General features: G+C 37.5%; 1 protein-coding gene across 1 annotated transcript; it reads left to right on the plus strand.

Annotated features, from left to right (window-relative positions):
- Positions 1-13,597: 13,597 nt before the first annotated feature.
- On the plus strand, positions 13,598-14,014 carry LOC138342003 (uncharacterized). The gene has a single exon (XM_069294184.1). It carries the CDS (start codon positions 13,598-13,600, stop codon positions 14,012-14,014), a length of 417 nt encoding a protein of 138 aa, XP_069150285.1.
- Positions 14,015-19,595: the final 5,581 nt, after the last annotated feature.

Raw genomic sequence — 19,595 nt, forward strand, 5'->3', positions numbered from 1 at the left:
ATTTAAGTCATACAGACTAACCCCTTTGTATAATATATCGCATTAGCTAATTAGGCATAGGATAAGAACTTCGTTCATCACAGAAACATCATTAGTAAGATCAACATATCATCATCTTATAATCTAAGGCACACAAGAGAAATCATCTTAAAACTTGCATAAAAATAATCTCAACATGATCTCACATTCATCATAATCATATCATGCCATTATCATATTAATCACATCATATCTCCCTAATACTAATCAAATGATTTACTTCAATTTAACAACATCATCACCAAATACTATCCATCATAATTGAAGAAAAGCCTAGAGGAAAACAATGTCTTACAAAATAGCCTCCATATCCTTCATCAATAATATCACCCTCAATTCATCACAATTATCCAAAAACTCACTCATCAACATCGTAAATACTTAATTAAGTAATAACATAACCAATTTTAAAAATCGTAATCATCATCATGTAAAATTCATAACTAGGGTTAGGGTAACAGATCCAATTCACCTAAAACTAAGTCAATGATCAAGAACTACAGTAATTAACCTATAAAAAAATCATATTTTATTATTAATAATCAAAGGAAAGCAATAAGAGTTCAATTTGAAAGATCAATTTCGTAATAAGAAGGAAACCCATGTTTTTGACTACTTTTGAAATCAATTTGAAACAACCTTTTAGGAAAGGAGTCCTAAAGGTGAAGAGTTACCATACCTTAAAAATACTTGAAGATTGATGGAGAAATGTATAAATATTGCAGCCCTAAGTTCTTTGACCTTGGTCTTCTATTGTGTTATTTGGGGAGAGAGAAAGTAGAGAGAAGGAAGAGTTTGAGTTTCGGAAATGAAGTGAGTTGGGTTAGTTTAATGAGGTTTAGGTCTTTATATTGTATCTTAACTAAATTAATTGACGTTCCCCTAACTACTATTTATCCACCTAAGAAACTAACTAATTAATGACTTAACCTAAAACTTAATAGCAAAAACCAGACAAAGCAATGACATCTCGACCTACGGACTGTAGGTGTATCGACGCCACCGTACCGGCAAGGCATCGATATGGTGTGAGAATCTATTTTTGGGGATTTCTAAAAAATTTCTAAGGCTTAAACTACGGAGCAATCGACGCCTCATCGATCAGAATACGAAACTGATTTCGTAGGTAGCCACTGTTATTTGACAGCCTTTGGGTAATTTTGGAAGGGTCCTCCATAAGGACTCCTAGGTTAGTCCTCGAGGAATCTTACCTAGATGTTTGGACCCTAAACACACTCTAAAACATGTTTAACATCTTTCTACCAAATTTCATTGAATTCCAGCTCTTAAAACCCCATGGAACATGCCAAGGCACACTAACTTCTATTTCACTAGTCTCCAGAGGTCATGATTCGTTGACGTTTTGACTCTTATACTTCCTAAATGATTTATATGCATTATTTTAGGTCTTAAAATAGTGTTCTAAGTCTTTTATCTTCATGTCAGGCTCTAGATTAGGTCTTGGACTTTCATAGTGTTGCATATAATCATCTCACAACATTCATGTACATATCATAACACAACATACATAACCTTTTTATAACATACTTGATGATGCTTGGGTTTATAGTCAAGATGAAATCACAATTCAACTCAACACTACATAAATCAAGTAAGCACCTCCACCATAAGTAGATCAACAATTCAATATAATTATACTCATCACCTTGAAAGCGCTTACTCATAGACTTCAAGGTTTCCTTCAAGAATCCACCATAAATTAATGATATTAATGAATAATATAGATTAATACCATAGTACAATAAATAATTACATAGAATCACACTAGAATCTCATCTTCCAATCATCATCCAACACAAGGTAGGGTTTAGAACTGAGAAAGAATGAAAATTCATAGTCCTTGAGAGTATTTGGTCAAAAACCATAAACATTACTTGAATACATCAATAAAAATCCATATATAATCATAAATAACCAATTTAGATTAATGAAAGCAAGTTTATAAAGAGACCCGCAAAATTGAGTGAAAACCTAGAAATTAGGGGAACTTTGTAATCCAAATTTGAGAGGACCTCTTGGGAAAAAGATTTCAATAGTGAAGATATTACATACCTTAGTAAATCCTTAGGAATTCTATGTATAAAATTCGTGGTCTTGGAGTTATAGTTGAACCATGGTCTTCTTCTTTAATGAGTTCTTAGATGAGAGGGTTTTGGGAGAGAAAGTGTTTGAGTTGACAGATTTTTATTTAATGACTTAAAGTCTTAGGGTTAGTGTCTTATAGTTAGTTTTAGAAAGGTAATTAGTTATATAACTAATTCTCCTAAAATATAATTAGTTAACTAACTAAACCTAAGACCCCTAACTAAAAAGTAAAAGATCAAAACTTGGTAGCACCTACGACAACCCACTTACGGACCGTAGGTGGATTCACGCCCCGTAATGCATGGACGTCTATAGGATCTAAGAGGGGGTGTTGGGGAGAATTCGTAGAGGATACTAAGTATAAATTAAATAACCCAATCCACACCCCATGGATCTGTTGTCGATCCGTCAATGACTTTCGTAGGTCATGCTGTCTTTTGACAGCTTTTTGGGTCCATGTTTTGATCCTCCTTAAGGACCCCTAGGGTGGTCCTTCAGGGGATCATACCCGTATGTTTGGACCCTTACTATGTACTTTTTCATATGTAAACAATTTTTACTAACTTAGTCTCTATACGACACTCTAATACCCCTTAGTAAGGCGTAACACCTCACTAGTCTAATTCACTAGTTCCCGGATGTCATTGTCGTTTCTTGACATATAATACTCTAAAAGTCCAAAACCTTATTTATATCATCCATGAGTGTCTAAGGTTTTTAACAATGTTATTAGCGCTAAAATAATTAATATATGTCATTTTGAAGATTTGGAGTTAAAATGTCAAGGAACGTCCACGATGTTCGGTGAATTTGTAACTTGGCTAGTGTAGTGCCTTGATGGTTTTAAGGAAGTAATTAAGGGTTAATCATGGTGACATGATGAATATGAACTTAGGTTCTAATGAGGGTCTTCTGGAATCAAGGCAAAGTAAGGAGTGAAAACCTTCAAGGTCAAGCCAAAGCCAAAAGGCCAAGGTTGCCCAAGAAGGGAGGCTACTACCTCACTCTTCACGAGCATGACCATGTCAAAGGTGGGGAGCCCATGAAGGATACATGGCCATGGGGGAATGGAAGTCTTATTACCTAGATACAGTCCAAGATATCATGAGTCACTTCAAGACTCTTGGTACACTTGACGGAAGGAGGTGTTGGGTCGTGAAAGTTCCTTAGACAAATGAGGAGAATTTGGCGATGCATTGTGGAGTGCCTAAGAGCAACAAGAACCATTTGACGGACCGTGGTGCGTCTTCATGAAAGGGTCCTACGGTGCTCTTTAAAGTGACTTTGTTGGAAAAATGGAGGAGGCTCCTTTGGAGAAGCTAGTGCCTCACCAATTCACGAGCCCCACTATGGTCCATCATGCACTTAACATACCGTGAAGTGGAGCGTGAAGATAGACGGGGGTCTCATAGTGAAGTTAAGTTGTACTTCACTTTCGGAAGTCCAACTTAATGAGGACTAGTTTGTGTATTCTGGGGGTGGACCACATATTTAATTTTAGCTAAAAAAATCATTCATTTCCCATTCCAAAACACAAAATCAATTTGACACCCAAATTTCTCCCACTTCTCTCTACTTTCTCTCTCTCCATTCATCCTCCATTAAAGAACAAGAATCTCAATGAATAAGACAAAATCTGCAAGGTTTTCACTCAATTTTCGTGGGCAAAGCTTCACTAAGTTATGGGTTCTTCACTCTTGGAATTCCTTTACCCAAGAGGTCCTCTCAAAGTTGAATTTCAATTAACCAAATTCTTATGGTTTTTCTCTACAAATGGGTTTTCTTGTAAAGTCGAAATAGATGATTAATTATGTTGAATTATGAGTGTCTATGACTAATCTAGTGTAGATTATTGTGTAATTGATGTTAATTATGGGAATTTGGTATAAATCATGTCCTTTTGCGAATTTCCCCAAATCTTGGTTCTTATTTGTGAAATGAAGGGGAATTTTGAATGTGTTGGTTGTTGTAACTATCCTTTTAAATATATGGGCTTCCTAGGGACAAGTATTATTGGTATTTGACCTAGTTGTTGAAGAATTAATGATGAACCCTTCTCTCTTAAACCCTAGGTTATGAATTAAAGTTGATTTGAATAGTGATGTTACAATTGGATCACTATTGGATAGATTACTATTGTATGATGTTGTTACACCTATTGATGGGTGGAATTGATTGGTTAATGGTAAAACCATGGATGATGGATTATGAAGGAGATTGGGTATGTCTTCTGTCTCAAACTTTTACTTCAATTATGATTACTTGTGTTTAAAGATGAAGTTATATTGAAGTACACCTTATGGTAAGATTGATTAGGGTTGATATGATGTGCAATTGAAATGTCTTGATTTATGACTTGTGAGTTGTTGGCTAAGATTTATTAATATAAGGTTGGTGATGAATTGCCTATGAACCTTATTATGATATGGTGATATAAATGTGCTAACCTCATATGTGTGAATTGTATTGAATTGACAATACTCATGCAATTCATATTGAGCTATGACTATTACTATGTAAGGGGTAGACCCTATGACCTAAACTAAATTATGATTACTAATGAAATTCAATTCAAAAAGGACTCTAGCTTAGCACCGAGTGAACTTGAAGATGCGGGGTGACACCTTCCCAATGTGGAGAGGAAGGGTTCACCATAGTCCTTATGAGGCAGATAGCCTCATGGACCAAAGGGCAGAGAGTGATATTTTTGTATACGCACGCAAGTTCCATAAACTATGTTTACCCCATAGAAATACTAGCTAGTGGATCCACATTTGAATACTATGTTCGTGTTTGGTTCTACCTTGTCAAGTATACATCCTTCATCAGTGTAAGGTTTCACAACACAGGATTCAACACATAGATCGTGTGGTCTTGTCGGTTAAGGAAAGTGTCCCCAAAAGGTATAATGAAGTAATAAAATGAACTCTAACTAGGATTACCTAATGGGTTTGGATTTGTCTAGGTAGGGGTGTGGGACTCTACACATACATTGCACTAGTTAGCCTTGAGGGAAGTCTTAGAAGGATATTCTTATGTGTTTATATTCTTATAAATGTAAATGATAAGTATACGTTGATCTTACATGTAAATGACACTGTGATTACTTATGAAGATGTAGTTTGTCTCTATTGCTAAAGTCTGATGATGTCTACTCTTAATGTTATGGTAATGTCAAGTTAGGCATTGCTTATACTTCTTGTTAGGTTTAGTTGGTTGAGTGAGGTTATGTGGCCTTACTTATTCATTGCACTAGTGGACTTATTGGGTATGCATGAGTGATGGTTGCTTAGTTTTTGATATTATGAACTCTTATGCATTCTTGTTGATATTATAACTTGATGATAGAGTTTTCTTGATTATGTGCTCAATTTTGTTTATATGCATGTTGATTCGACTAGATTTAGCATTTGTGGTCTTGTGGCGTACAAAATCTTGACTTAAAGAATATGTGCTCTTGGACTTGTATTGGTTCTTGAAAGTGCTTAAGGTATTTTCAAAATTGCTTTGCATGCTTTTGAATATATGTCCCTTTTTGGCATGATTTCTATGTTGTATGTGCGTATGACCCTTTACTTAGTACATGTGATGTGGTAACCCCACTTTCAACCTTTTCCCCAACATTTTAGGTCCCACTCATTGAAGAGTTCGTGGAAACTTTTTAAGGAAGGCTTGAAATTATTCTCCAAGTGGTTATGTCCTAATATTTCGAGGATGATACCTTGCTATCACTTTATTTATGTTACATTGTTATAGTCTAAAGACAATACTTTCATTAATGTTGTTTCAAGATATTGTTGTAAGCCCTAAGTTGCATTTCTACATTTGTGTAAGGGCTTGTGCCCATGTGTTGACTCCGTTTAGATGATTTAATATGAGTTATCTATTTTAAGACTATGTTATGTATCTTAAATATATATTCCATAAAAGTAGAACACTATATAATCTTCTTATACGAAGGGTGTATATGTACTCAGTATGAATATATTACGTGTACGTGAGAGGTATAAGTAAACCTCACGATGTAGTGTAGATGAATAGTTTTAATTTTTTTGCATTTTAACCTATAGATGTAATGAAGAATAATAAGAGGCTACTCTTAGTCCTCTCGGAGTACCACGACGCTGGATACATATAGGGGGTGCTCCCCTGATGTGACATGACATTTCTACACTAATACTTATAAATTAAGTTAGTTACATTAGATTAGGAATAAAAACACTATTTATAACTCTATTTAAGTTATTAAACATCATGTAAGGCTCTATATTAGGTCATTAAATTTTTGGGGTACCACACCTAAGACATTATGCACCTAAGTCATGTGAAAATTAGATAAAAAAAAATAAGAAAAGAAGTTGAGCAACCTCAATTGAAGAACCCAAAATGGTTTCATCAGTTCCAACCCCGAAATTTAAAGATTTCTTCATTGAATTAATAACCAAGTATGTGGAATTTCACTAGTTGGTTCCTTTGACCAATTAGGTCCCTAGATTGAAGTTAGAATCTTGATTCCTGTAATATTATATAAACCTAGGGTTTCTTGAATGTTAGAAATTGTTGGGTTTTGATGTTTGAATCATCCAAATAATATTTTCATGATTTTAGTATTGTTTTGTGTAGATTTTTTTAGAAATTTTGAACTCTAGACATGTAGTTTTTTAGCTGATAATTACACATGCTAGGTCAGTTATTTCAGATATACATGCCTCAGAGATGAATGTTTCATTATTAGAACATTAATGCTACATTTTCAATAAATGTGTTAGTACTTTGAGCTATCTAGTATTATACAAAATAACTCATAATTTTTTTATTAAATAATCAATTGGGAGAAACTTTATACCAAGTGGACTAGGGTGTGTAATACTCAAGTCTTAGAATTACGTGTCCCGTAGGTTGTAAGTCCCCTCTGTGAGCATCATTTTAATGATCACACCAGTCATGCTTTTATAACTTTCGCTGGGTATATGAGGTTCTCTCGATGGGGCGTATACATCGGACTGCACATTTAGCTCATGTGGTTTTAATTTGGTTATTAGTTGCTTCCTTACGGTCAGTTTCTACTGCATTGAGCAAGTTATAAGTTTGAGTTAAGATTTGAGTTTCAACATATTATAAACTTAGTGATTGCATTAATTATTTCATGTTCAATATTCTTAGTTTATTATCATGCCTATCTAATATAATTTCTCAGTTATATATGCTTTGGTGAAGTTTTGTTTACTGTTGGTGTTTACTCTATCATGAATACTGATTATTTTTCAAAGGGGGAAATGTTGTTCTTCGCTATCAAGGTCGATATATATTTCTAAGGTGGCTGAGTTAAGATAATAGATTCTTGCAGAAGCCCATAATTGCAGATATTTTATTCTTCCAGGCATCACTAAGATGTATCATGACTACGAGAAGTCTTTTAGTTGAATGGTATGCCAAGGGATATAACAAATTTTTTGGCTAAGTGCATCATTGCCAACAAGTGAAGGTAGAACATCAGAAACCAAGAGGTATGACTAAAGAGATCAACATTCCTACTTGTAAGTGGAAAGTGATCATCATAAACTTCATTATAGGTTTATATCGTAGCACAGAAAACATGACTCCATTTGGGTGATAGTTGATAAAGTCACTAAGTTTGTGCGCTTTTTGGCTGTTAACACAACATATTCGGTGGAGGACTATGCCAAGATTTACACCAATAAAATTGTAAGGTTTCATCAATTTCAATTCTCTATAATCTCAAATACAGGTCCTAAGTTTACCTATCATTTCTAGAACTCATTTCTGAAAAATTTTGGTACTTAGAATTTGCTTAGAACAACATTAAATCTACTGACGAATTATCAAGCAGAGCACACCATTCAGAACTTAGAGGACATGTTGAGAGCCTCCATCATAAATTTCAAGGGTATTTGTGATTATCACCTTCCTCTTATATAGTTCAATTACAATAATAGTTATATTTCCAGCATTTAGATTGCCCCGTATGCGGCATTGTATGGGCGTAGATGTAGATCTCCAATTTGTTGGTTTGAAGTAGGTGAAGTAGACTTGATAGGGCCAAATTCATTTCATGATTCCATGGATAAAGTTATGCTCATAAGAGATAGACTTAAGACATCCCAGAGTCGCTGCAAGTCCTATAAAGATTTATGTAGAAGGGAATTAGAGTTCGAAGTTAATGATTGAATTTTTCTGAAAGTGTCACCTATGAAAGGGGTGATGACGTTTGTTTAGTAAGGGAAGCTGAGTCCTAGATATGTAGGCCCTTAAAAGATATTGAAAATAGTTGGTAAAGTTTCTTATGAGTTAGAGTTTCCAATATAACTACTAGTAGTGCATCCAATCTTTTCACTTTTCGTTGTTGAAGAAGTGTGTGAATGATCCAACGTCTATTACACCTTTAGAAAGTTTGGTTGTGAAGGACGGTCTCACTTATGAAGAGGTGCCATTTGAAATCCTTTATCATCAGGTTCGAAGGTCGATAATAAAGAAGTTACTTTATGAAGATTTTGTGGGTGAGTCTGAAGATAGAGCTACTTGGGAAGAAGAAATAGCCATGAAGGACAAATACTCTCATCACTTTACTTCCGGTTCCACTCCAGCTTGAGGTAATGGTTCCTCTTTAGTTATTTAACTATTCATGCCTAACTTCAGTCTTAGTATAATGTTCCTTCAGTAATATTTGTATTTTCATTGTAATTGCATGTTTTTGGAACTTAGCTGAGTCGGATTTCAACTTTTAGTACTTAGTGATAGGGTTTGAATATTTTTTCTTCCCTATCCATCCAGTTTAAACTTCATTCAAGAAAAAGTGTTCCCAAGGGGGAGATATTGTAACACCTCAGAAACAAGGCTTACAAAATATTTTAGAAATTCACATGAACCAGGAACCACGTAAGGGTTCATAGAATGTGATAGGGCTCACGATCCATTGACCTTCCCGTGGACTGACACATTCCTGTCGGGGTGGACCACAGAGCATTCACGGGCCGTGGATCACCTCACTTACTGTACTAGCACTCATGTTCTCCAGATAGAGACCACCTAACCTAGACATCAGACCATGATACCCTTCACCATGCTCCTGACGATGAGCCATGGAGGCACCCATAAAAGGCCACCCATCAACAAACAACTATTGTACTACGACCATGATTAGCTCCGTGCTTGGCGGTATATTTGATAGGCTGTTATAATTGTTGTTGTTAGTTGCGTAAGATTTTTAAGTAGGATTGTTCTGGACTTATCCCTTATGCTTGATCCCTAAACTATATCATTCAATCATTAAACTACATGGTTTTGGTCTTTTTTAGCCTAGTAAACAAATTATAACCTAACCTAATAAATTATTCACCTAGCTCAAAAAAAATTAATGAAAAAAATCAGAGAAGAAGTCAAGAAGCCCTAGTTCAAGAACACAACAAGTTATATCAGTTCCAGCCCTGAAATCGAAATATTTTTTTCATGGAATTTGTCACCATATATGTGCGATTTCACTAATGGGTTCCTTTAATCAATTAGGTCCCTAGATTTAAGTCAAAATCTTGATTCTCTTAATATCATCTAAACCTAGGGTTTCTTGAATGCTATAAATTGTTGGTTTTTTTATGTTAGAATGATCCAAAAAATAATTTTTAATGATTTTAGTATCTTTATGTGTAGATTCTTTCATAAATTCAGAAACCTAGCTATTCAATTCTATTTTTTCATGAATTACATATGCTAGTTGAGTTATTTCAGATATACATGCCTTACAATTGAATGTTTTATTATTAGTACCGAATGTTGTATTTTTGTTAACATATTACTTTTAGCTAACAACAATTACAAAAATTTAGTCATAAATTGTTAATTACATAATCCATTGGTAGAATAATAATAGCGAGTAGACTAGGGTTAATCACCTCATGTCTAGAACTACGTGCCCCATAGATTGTAAGTACCCTCTGTGGGCATGTTTATTGTGATCACTCTAACCATGTGTGACGCCCTACCATAATTTCAGCCTGATTCCACGTTAGGATATGGGCAGAACGTTCTACAGTTGTGCGGAGAACTCTAGAACCTTTTGGAACATTGGAGCAGGTTAGGGAAGGTCCAAAAGTAGTATAGAATTCTCTAGAAAGGGGACCAAAGTGTAAATATTTTAGGACTTGTAAAGTAAATATTAATTTCACTTTAGTCCCTTGGAAGTAGTATAAATATAGGTGCCCCTCATTTGCAAAGGCACCAAGCAAGTTGTAAAGAAATCTTCCAAAGCAATACAAAGCCTTCTTCAAAACTCGCTTTCTTGTTATTTCTAAGTCTTTCAAGCATTGTGTTAGATTTCGAAGTCTTAAAGGCTTCCTTGAACTTAAAAGATCTTGATATATTGGAGAGTAAGTCGTCGAGGGCCGCATAGAGTCTTAGCAAATACTCTAAGTCCGTGACAACGTGGTATCAGAGCAAAGCAATAGACGCAGAATTGCGCGAGGATGCTATAGACATTACCGATGGAGAAGAATGGGTCACAAGGGTGGAAGTGGCAAGGCATCCGTAGAGATATTAGGTTGGCACATGAACGTGGAAGATGATAAGTTCAAGACCCTTGAGGACTTCACCCTTGAGGACACCGAGAACATCCGAAAGGAGTTAGAGGGTAACCAGTGGGCTGAGTTCGAGATGAATGAGGCCATAACTTCCTTGGAGATTCGGCTTATAGACGCGCTTAGCATGATCGAGATGCTGAAGGACCAAGTGAAATCATTCAAGGAAGGCATGAAGGTTAGAGGATCTACTTCACCCGACCGTGACAGAGAGGGAAGGGTCGAGGTTCCCAAGACACCCATATTCAAAGGCGTCGTTAATGCTCAAGAGGTGGAAAACATTCAATGGCACTTGGAGAATTACATTTAATGTAGTCGTGTGAGAATCGATTAGAATAAAATCAATATTGTCGTGTTGCACTTGTCCGAGATGGCTATTCTATGGTGGAGGCGCTAAGAGGATGAGATCGGAAAGGGGACGTGCACCATCAACACGTGGGAGCATTCCACAAAGAATTCAAGAAAGCCTTCTTCCCTAACAACGTCGTATATGAGGTTAAGCGCAAGTTTTGAGAATTAAAGAAAACGGGAAGTATTCACGCTTATGTGAATGAGTTAATAACTCTAACGCTTCAAATTCCGAACCTCACAGACAAGGACATGTTATTCCACTTCATGGACAGATTGCAGAATTGGGCCAAGAAAGAATTGGAAAGACGACAGGTCAAGTCAATAGACGAAGAAATCACACAAGATGAGTCCTTGGAAGACTTCAAGAATGAACGCCATGACAAGGTTAAAGGAAGGAATGCAAGGCATAGCCCAAGTAGCACGACCCCCACAAGCTGGACAACAAGCGGTTACGGCGCCAAAACTACACAAAGAAGCGAGTGCAGACCAACAAAATAGATGGCTACTACATATGTGGTAGACTACATGGCTTGCCAGGTAACGCGATATGAAGAATCTTGGTGCCATCCTATATGAACTAAAGGATAAGGGCGCACAAGAACAAGGGCAGGAAGCGGGCATGATGCAGTTGGGCATTGTTGGTTTGTGCGGTGCGATAGCCAAGCATACTGAGAAGCCAGGATACTTTAGCACGCATTATGTTGACATGACCATAAATTGATGGCCAGCTCAGGCTATGGTAGACTCCGGGTCTGAAGCAAACATCATGACCAAGACGAAAGTAGAGAGGTTAGGGCTGAACTATGTGTTAAGCAACACCTTCCTTAAGACCGTCAACGCCCCACCAACTCCCGTGTGCAGGGTCGCCAAGGAGTAAGCATCACGTTGGGAAAGTGGCAAGGAAAGAAGGACTTTACCGTCGCTCCACTAGATATATTTGATATCATACTCAGGCAAGATTTGTCCAATGCTTCCACACGATGATCGACCCCTACCTCCAACAACTCATGGTCATGGAGTGCGAAGGGTCATGCATGGTACCTCTAGTCAAAGTGCTGAAAAAGGAAGGATACTCCTACTTATCGATCATGCATATTGTGTAGGGACTAAAGAAAGGAGAATCGATGTTCCTAGCTACCATTGCAAGTTCGGGAGAAGACAATGGTACTATGGAGTCCTTTCCACCGATCATAGCGAAAGTCCTTGAAGAGAACAAGGACGTGATTACGGACGAGCTACCAAAGACTCTACCTCCAAGGAGCGAGGTAGATCACAATATAGAGTTAGAGATTAAAGTCAAGTCACCCGCACATGGACCTTACCATATGGATCAACCCAAGTTAAAGGAGATATGGAAGCAGTTAAAGGACATCCTCGAGTCCGGTCTCATCCGTCCATTCAAGTCATCTTATGGAGCGCCAGTACTATTCTAAAAAAAACAAAGACGGGTCGTTATTCTTATGCCTCGACTATAGGGCGCTCAAGAAAGTCACAATCAAGAACAAATATCCTATCCCGCTGATTGCAGACTTGTTTAATCTACTTGGGAAGGACAAGTACTTCACCAAGATGGATTATCAGAAAGGCTACTACCAAGTGCGCATCGTAGAGGGAGATGAGCCAAAGACAACTTCCATGACTAGATACGGAGCATACAAGTGGTTGGTGAGGCCTTTCAGCTTAACAAATGCACCCGCCGCCTTTTGCACTCTAAAGAACAAACTCTTTCACCCCTACTAGGACAAATTAGTGGTGGTGTACTTTAATGACACAGTCATCTATAGCAACACCTTAGAGGAGTACGTGAGGCACCTGAGGAAAGGCTTCCAAATCTTAAGTGAGAACCAACTCTATGTAAAGCAGGAGAAGTGTAAGTTTGCCCAGCACAATGTGCACTTCTTAGGCCATGTTATTAGACAGGGAGAACTACGGATGGACGAGGCAAAGATTCAATCAATACCATAGAGTGAGGCGCCCACGAAGGTGACCAAGCTGTGATCCTTCCTTGAACTTGCAAACTCTATTTCAGGTTCATTACTAGCTACTCCGCTAAAGCTGCTTCGCTGGCAGAATTGTTAAAGAAGAATAAGTCGTGGGTTTTGAGCTAGGAGTGTCAAAGAGTGTTCAAAGGTCTCAAAGTCGCGGTAATGGAAGAGCCGGTCTAGACGCTTCCCGACTTCTACAAGACCTTCGAAATACATATGAATGCCTCAGACATTACCATTGGGGGAGTATTAATGCAAGACAGACACCCAATTGCATTTGAGAGCTATAAACTAAACGAGGCTGAACGACGGCACACGGTGCAAGAGAAAGAGATGACGGGCATTGTACATTGCCTTATGACGTGGAGACACTACTCACTAGGCTCCAAATTTGTGGTCAAGACCGAAAAAGTAGCCACCAGATATTTCTAATCACAAAATCAGATCACCGCGAAGCAAGACACATGAAAATATTTTCTGGCTAAGTTCGACTACATTTTGGAGTACAAGCAAGGAAGAGGCAACGTCATGGCCGACGCACTAAGTAGAAAGTCCGAGCTTGCTGCCATCACTAACATTCAATGTGACATTCAAGATGCAATCAACAATGGCATGCAACATGATCTAGAGGCTAAGAAGCTGCTGGAATCGGCTTCCCAAGGAAAAAATAGACGCTTTTGGGTAGAAGATGGACTTTTGTTCACTACCGGTGGAAGGTTCTATGCGCCCAAGTTCGGGTCTATCAGGTGTTGCATCATTAAGCAAAACCAAGATACACTGTGGGCTGGGCATCTGGGGCATCCACATATGAGGGCGCTGATCGAGGCTATTCACTTCTGGCCATGTATGCGGGATGACATGGATGTGCGAACTTGTCTTATGTCCCAAAAAGACAAGGCTGAGCAAAGGCAACCGCAAGGGTTAATACAGCCACTACCAATATAAGAATACCCATGGGAGAGCGTGACTAAGGACTTCATCACTTCCTTGCGAAGTACGATGGGTTTGGTACGATCATTGTCGTGGTGACCAGGTTTTCAAAGTATTGTACATTCATGCCCACCACAACCGATTGCACCGCGAAGGAAGCTGCTCGATTATTCTTTCAGAAGGTGGTTAAATATTGGGGGCAGCCAATACATATCAGTAGCGATCAAGACCCCCACTTTACCAGGAACTTTTGGAGAGAGTTGTTCGAGATAATTGGCATGGAGCTCTACTTCTCCACAAATTTCCACCAACAGATAGATGGCTAGACCGAATACGTAAACACACTATTAGAGTGCTATCTAAGGCATTATGTCAGTGCACGTAAGAAGTATTAGGCTAGACTCCTTGACATGGCGCAATTTTCTTATGATTTGCTGTGGAATGAGTCCTCCAGGGGCACACATTTGAGTTGGTGATAGGCAAACAACCCAAAATCCGCATTCGTTGACTTCTATGTTTAAGGGTAAGAGTTTTGGTGCCTACCATATTGCCAAGGGATGGGAGAAGTGCTTGAGACTTCTAAGTCCTGCTTGGACAAGTCATATAGAAAGATGAAAAATTTTGCAGACCTCAAGCATCGTCCCATGGACTATAAATATGACGACATGGTCTTGGTGAAATTCAACCCAAGACAATTCAAAGCACTAAGAGGCATCCATTAAACCTTAGTGCACAAATATGAGGGTTCGTTCAAGTTCTTTGCAAAGGTGGGCAAGATCTCATACAAGTTGGAGTTGCCTCCACACTTCAAGATCCATCCGGTGTTTCATTGGAGCAACTTCAAGTCGTACCATGAGGACAATGAGGATCCTTGGCGGAACTGATCATAACGGGCACCAGTTACTTTCACCGACTCGCAAGATAGAGATATTCAGGCTATCATAGATTATCAAGACAAACAGAAGTGAGGAAAACACGCCAGCGCCATATTCCTCGTACAGCGGAACTGAAAAACTCAAGAGGAAGCCACATGAAAGAAATATGAAGACTTGTTGCAATTCAAAGATAAATTCCAGGTGTTCTTACGACAATGCGCCGCGGTCCTTGCATCATCTCTTGGGAGAGCATGTGAAGTCCCGCCATAATTTCATTTTTATTCCTCATCTGGATAGGGACAGAACGTTCTAGAGTTATGCGGAGAACTCAAGAACCTTTTGGAACACTCAAGAAGTGTAGGGAAGGTCCCAAAGTATTGTAGAATTCTCTAGAAAAGGGGACCAAAGTGTAAATATTTTAGGGACTTGTAAAGTAAATACTAATTGCACTTTTTCCCTAAGAAGTAGTATAAATTGAGGTGCTCCTCATTTGCAAAGGCACTAAGCAAGTTCTAAAGCGATCTACCAAAGCAATACAAAGCCTTCTTCAAATCACTCTTTCATGTTCTTTCGAAGACTTTCAAATAATTCTCTTAGCGTTGTAAGTCTTAAAGGCTTCCTTGAACTTACAAGATCTTGAAATATTAGTGAGTAACTCGTCAAGGTCCGCACAGAGTCTTAGCAAAAACTCTAAATTCGTGATACATGCCTCTTTACCACTGGTTGGGTATATTGGGTGCTCTAGATGGTTCGTACACATCAAAATTACATTTATCTCATGTGGTTTTATGTCTGTTATTAGTAGTTTCCTGACAGTCAGATTCTAGTCATTGACCAGATTATCAGTTTTAGTTAAGATTTAAGTTTCAACATGTTAAAAACTTGGTCATTGCATTAAAATACTTCATGTCAAAAAATTTTAGTTTAGTGTCATGATTATTTCAAATCATTTATCAATTACATATGTTGGTTTAGTAATGTTTATTGTTCTTGTTTACTTTATCATGCATGCTTAGTACCTTTCAAGTAGTGACAGATAATTTTCAATGCATCTTCTCATTATGTAGATTCAGGTTCTTAGCTTCCAAATCACACATGGATAAGTTTACCATCTTTAGTTCAATAGCATTTGTGGCGAGTCCTCATTCTTTAAGGATGATTTATTTGATCATATTATTTTATTTTAGTTTAAGTTCTTTCTAGACTGATCCAGGGCATGTCCCACCACTTTTAGTCAGTTAGAGGCTATTTTATACATAGTTAAAATCATCTTTAGCATTTGAATTTGACTTGTAAAATCCCTAAAATGAACTATGTGGAACTAGAGACAAGCATGTGTGTGATATGGTTTGAAGGTACTTAAATGGTTAATTATGTTATTAATAGACAGCGTCTAAGGGTTGGTTATGTTTGGAGGTCAAACGTCCAAGAACGTCTATGACGTTCGGAAGATATGCCTTGTACTGTGCTTGTGTGTCCATATATGTATTGCAAGTTTTACGTATTTGTTTTGGTTGAAAATTATTTGAGGGGATCCCAAGACATAGATGACCACTTATAGCGGTTCAAAGTCCGGGTATGACTCTACTTAGGATTCGCGAGGAGCCCTAGAAGAGGACCCCAACCCTTAGGAAAAATCTGCCAAGAACTGTGCAATTGACACCCTAGCACCAACGGGCCGTCATCGTAGTGACGCCTCATCGATTAAGGGCGTAGATCCACCCTTAGATGTGGGATCTTAACCCCCAAGATGGATACTTAGTCGTAATCAATGCCCTACAAGGATGGGCTGTCGGCCAGGCGACGCCGAGAAGCTAGGGGCCATCGATGGGGTCACTATAAAGCTATTAAAAATCTTCCAAGACTTGGGATTTTTTAGAAAATTCACCCCAAGTCTTTTGTTAACCATGGATGATTATTTTAGGGTCTTTTAGGTGTTATAATAGGGTTCAATCGCTAAGACCTAATTGTAGACTTCCTTTTAAAAGACCTAAAACCCCTCCCTCTAGAAAGACTCTCCCAAACTCCTTTGAAGCTAGAACTCAAGGAAGGTATAGAAGGGCTAGTTGTGGACGCTTTCTTCATCAAATTTTCCTGGTTTTATTCTTATTGTGGTATGATAGTCATCCTTGAACCTTTTTTTATTCAACGAGTCACTTCTAAGAAATTTTAAAAAGGATTTCCTATTCCAACTTCCTTTTTCCTTGATTAAAGTATGGGTCTTTGCATAAAAAATGTTTTAATGATTAAAATGAGTTTTTTTATTGTGTCTTTATGATTTTAATTCCAAAACCCCAATGCAACTATACTATGCTTATTATAAACTTTTGGCTTATGAAGTGGGTTTATTGCTTTTAGCTAGGTTATGTTAGAGTTGATTTTCTGTTGATGTATTTTGAGTTAGATACTGCCTATACATGCTATATTATTTTTCATCAATGAAATATTGATTGAAGGAGGTGAAATCTTGGATGAAGTGTAAGTTGCTCTGTCTTGTATAGTTTCCATTAAATTTTCTTGAGTGGTATGGCCACCTTTGGTGTCGGTGTTTACTTGAAGTATATGAATATGTATTTACATATGTATTGTGAGTATGGAACTGAAGGCTTGATATGTGAAGTAATGTGATAATGTTGATGTTCATGTTAATAGGCTTTATGAAGATTGAATTGCATATATTGTATAGATTATGCCTAAATGGAGTATATGTATATGTGAAGCATGCTAATGTGCGAAATGTGATGAATGAAGATATAAAGATGATCAGAATTTAATGTATTAAATGGTGATTATATGAAAGATGTATTCAAATATACACACTCACACACATACTTGAAATGAATGAATGAAGCTAATGAATGTGAATAGGGGATTGTAGGGTGTACACTCTTCGTGAGTAGAGATGAAATGTCTAGACCATTCCCTACTCTTCCTAAAAGACTTAATGAATGAAGAGGGGAGTTTTGTAGTGAACACTCCTTTTGAGTTGAGATGAAGTGTTTAGTAGCAACCCCACTATTCCCATGAGCTTTCTAAGATAAGTGAGAGGATAAACTCTCTTCGTTAGTTGAGATGTGGTGCCCAGTAGTTATCCCTTGACCCTTAGTAATAAATGTTTAAGACTCGGTGGGGGAGTGGTTCTTAGCACCGAGAGGATATAAAGAAGGGGTGGTTACACTTCGTGAGTTGAGATGTTGTATACAATGTACTTCTTGAGATAAGTATTCCTCGTTAGTAGAGAATGAGTTACTGTGAAGCAATCTCCTTATCCCTTAACTATGTGCCCGAATAGTCATAGCTATTTATGATCCCACGTAAAGGCTACAAGAATGATGCTACTCTAGGTAGGTGGGGATCACTCATTCCATAGGGGTTAATATCGGGATTCCATGTCTAGACTCATGGTCTATGTCGGTTAAAGCTATCCTCTACAAAAGAATGTTATGAACTAAGTCTTATAAAGAGTGTACTACTTAGGGATGGTGGGGTATGGGACACTATCTATCCATTGCACGAGTAGACACTCGAAAGGGGAGTCTTGGTGTGTCTTTATATGAAATATATGAATGAGTTATTATGTGATGTAAATGAGTAATGTAACTTAATGTCTAATGTCAAGAAAGTATGTTAAATTCATGTCTTGTACAATGAAATTTCTGAAAGATGAATTTGGTGTGCCTAAGTCCATGGATTCCTCAAGGAGCACATTGTGGGAGTAGTAGTATGGGATGCTACTTCCAAATTCCACTTTGTGTAACTTGTAAGTCCACATGGATAAGGGCACTTATTATGTGATGTTCTTAAATGTAAGTATGTGTTCTTTATTATTTTGGTGTAGAGTATTGACTTGTTATCCGTGCGAAGTAAACTTATAATGGGTAGTCTGAGGACCACTTAGGTGTGCATTGAAGGGATTGTATGGGAAGTTCCTTCATGTCTCACCTTAGTGAGCCTTAGGGTAACCCTGTTTAAGGAAACATCAATGAAAATGAGTTAACAATGAGTTGGTTAGAAATGGGTTCACTGTAATATTTTCTTCAGTTCACTGTAATGTTCCCTTGCAACTCACTATAATGTGCATTTTGATGCTAAAAATTATGGAAGTTCTATTCTATGTGCTAAATTATGAATTTTTATGCTATTTTACTTCTATTCATGAAGGTTTTACTTAAATTGCATGAAAACTTATTTATATTAAAATTCCTCTCTTGCATGTTTTGCATGGTGCCATACTTAGTACAACGTTTGTACTAACCCCATCCTTTTCTATACTCTATAAGTTTAGGTTGGAGGCAAGTTGAAGAATAGAAATCAAACGTGGTAATCGACTCTCTCAAGACTAAGTATGTCCTCATTTATTTGAGGGCATAGTCTTTATTTCTTTAGTTTTTGTATGAGACTTATTCTGTATCTTTCTTTCAATGTAAAAGGTCGTGTCCTAGGATATTTAAGTTGTGTCATTAAGTTGTCTTATGACGATGAGACTACTCTTTAGTATTTTATAAAATATATTTCCTCACTATCATTTTTATCAAGAAAATTTTTTATTCCGCGCTACTTTTCATGTCTCATGCAATCAACGATAGCAAGAAGGTTGTACAAGACCTCGGGAACAATCGCCTTAGCCGACAATAGAACATCTGAGTTAAACATGGAATCAGTTGTCGTGAAACCCTACACCGAATGAAGGTGGTCTTCTTGCCAAGGTAGAGACAAAACAT

This window comes from Solanum lycopersicum, chromosome 2 (assembly GCF_036512215.1).
Source record: "Solanum lycopersicum chromosome 2, SLM_r2.1".
Taxonomy (NCBI): Eukaryota; Viridiplantae; Streptophyta; class Magnoliopsida; order Solanales; family Solanaceae; genus Solanum; species Solanum lycopersicum.

Bases quoted from the DNA above. Each gene is read 5' to 3' on its own strand.
- LOC138342003 (XM_069294184.1), top strand. From the start codon at position 13,598: ATGGCCGACGCACTAAGTAGAAAGTCCGAGCTTGCTGCCATCACTAAC.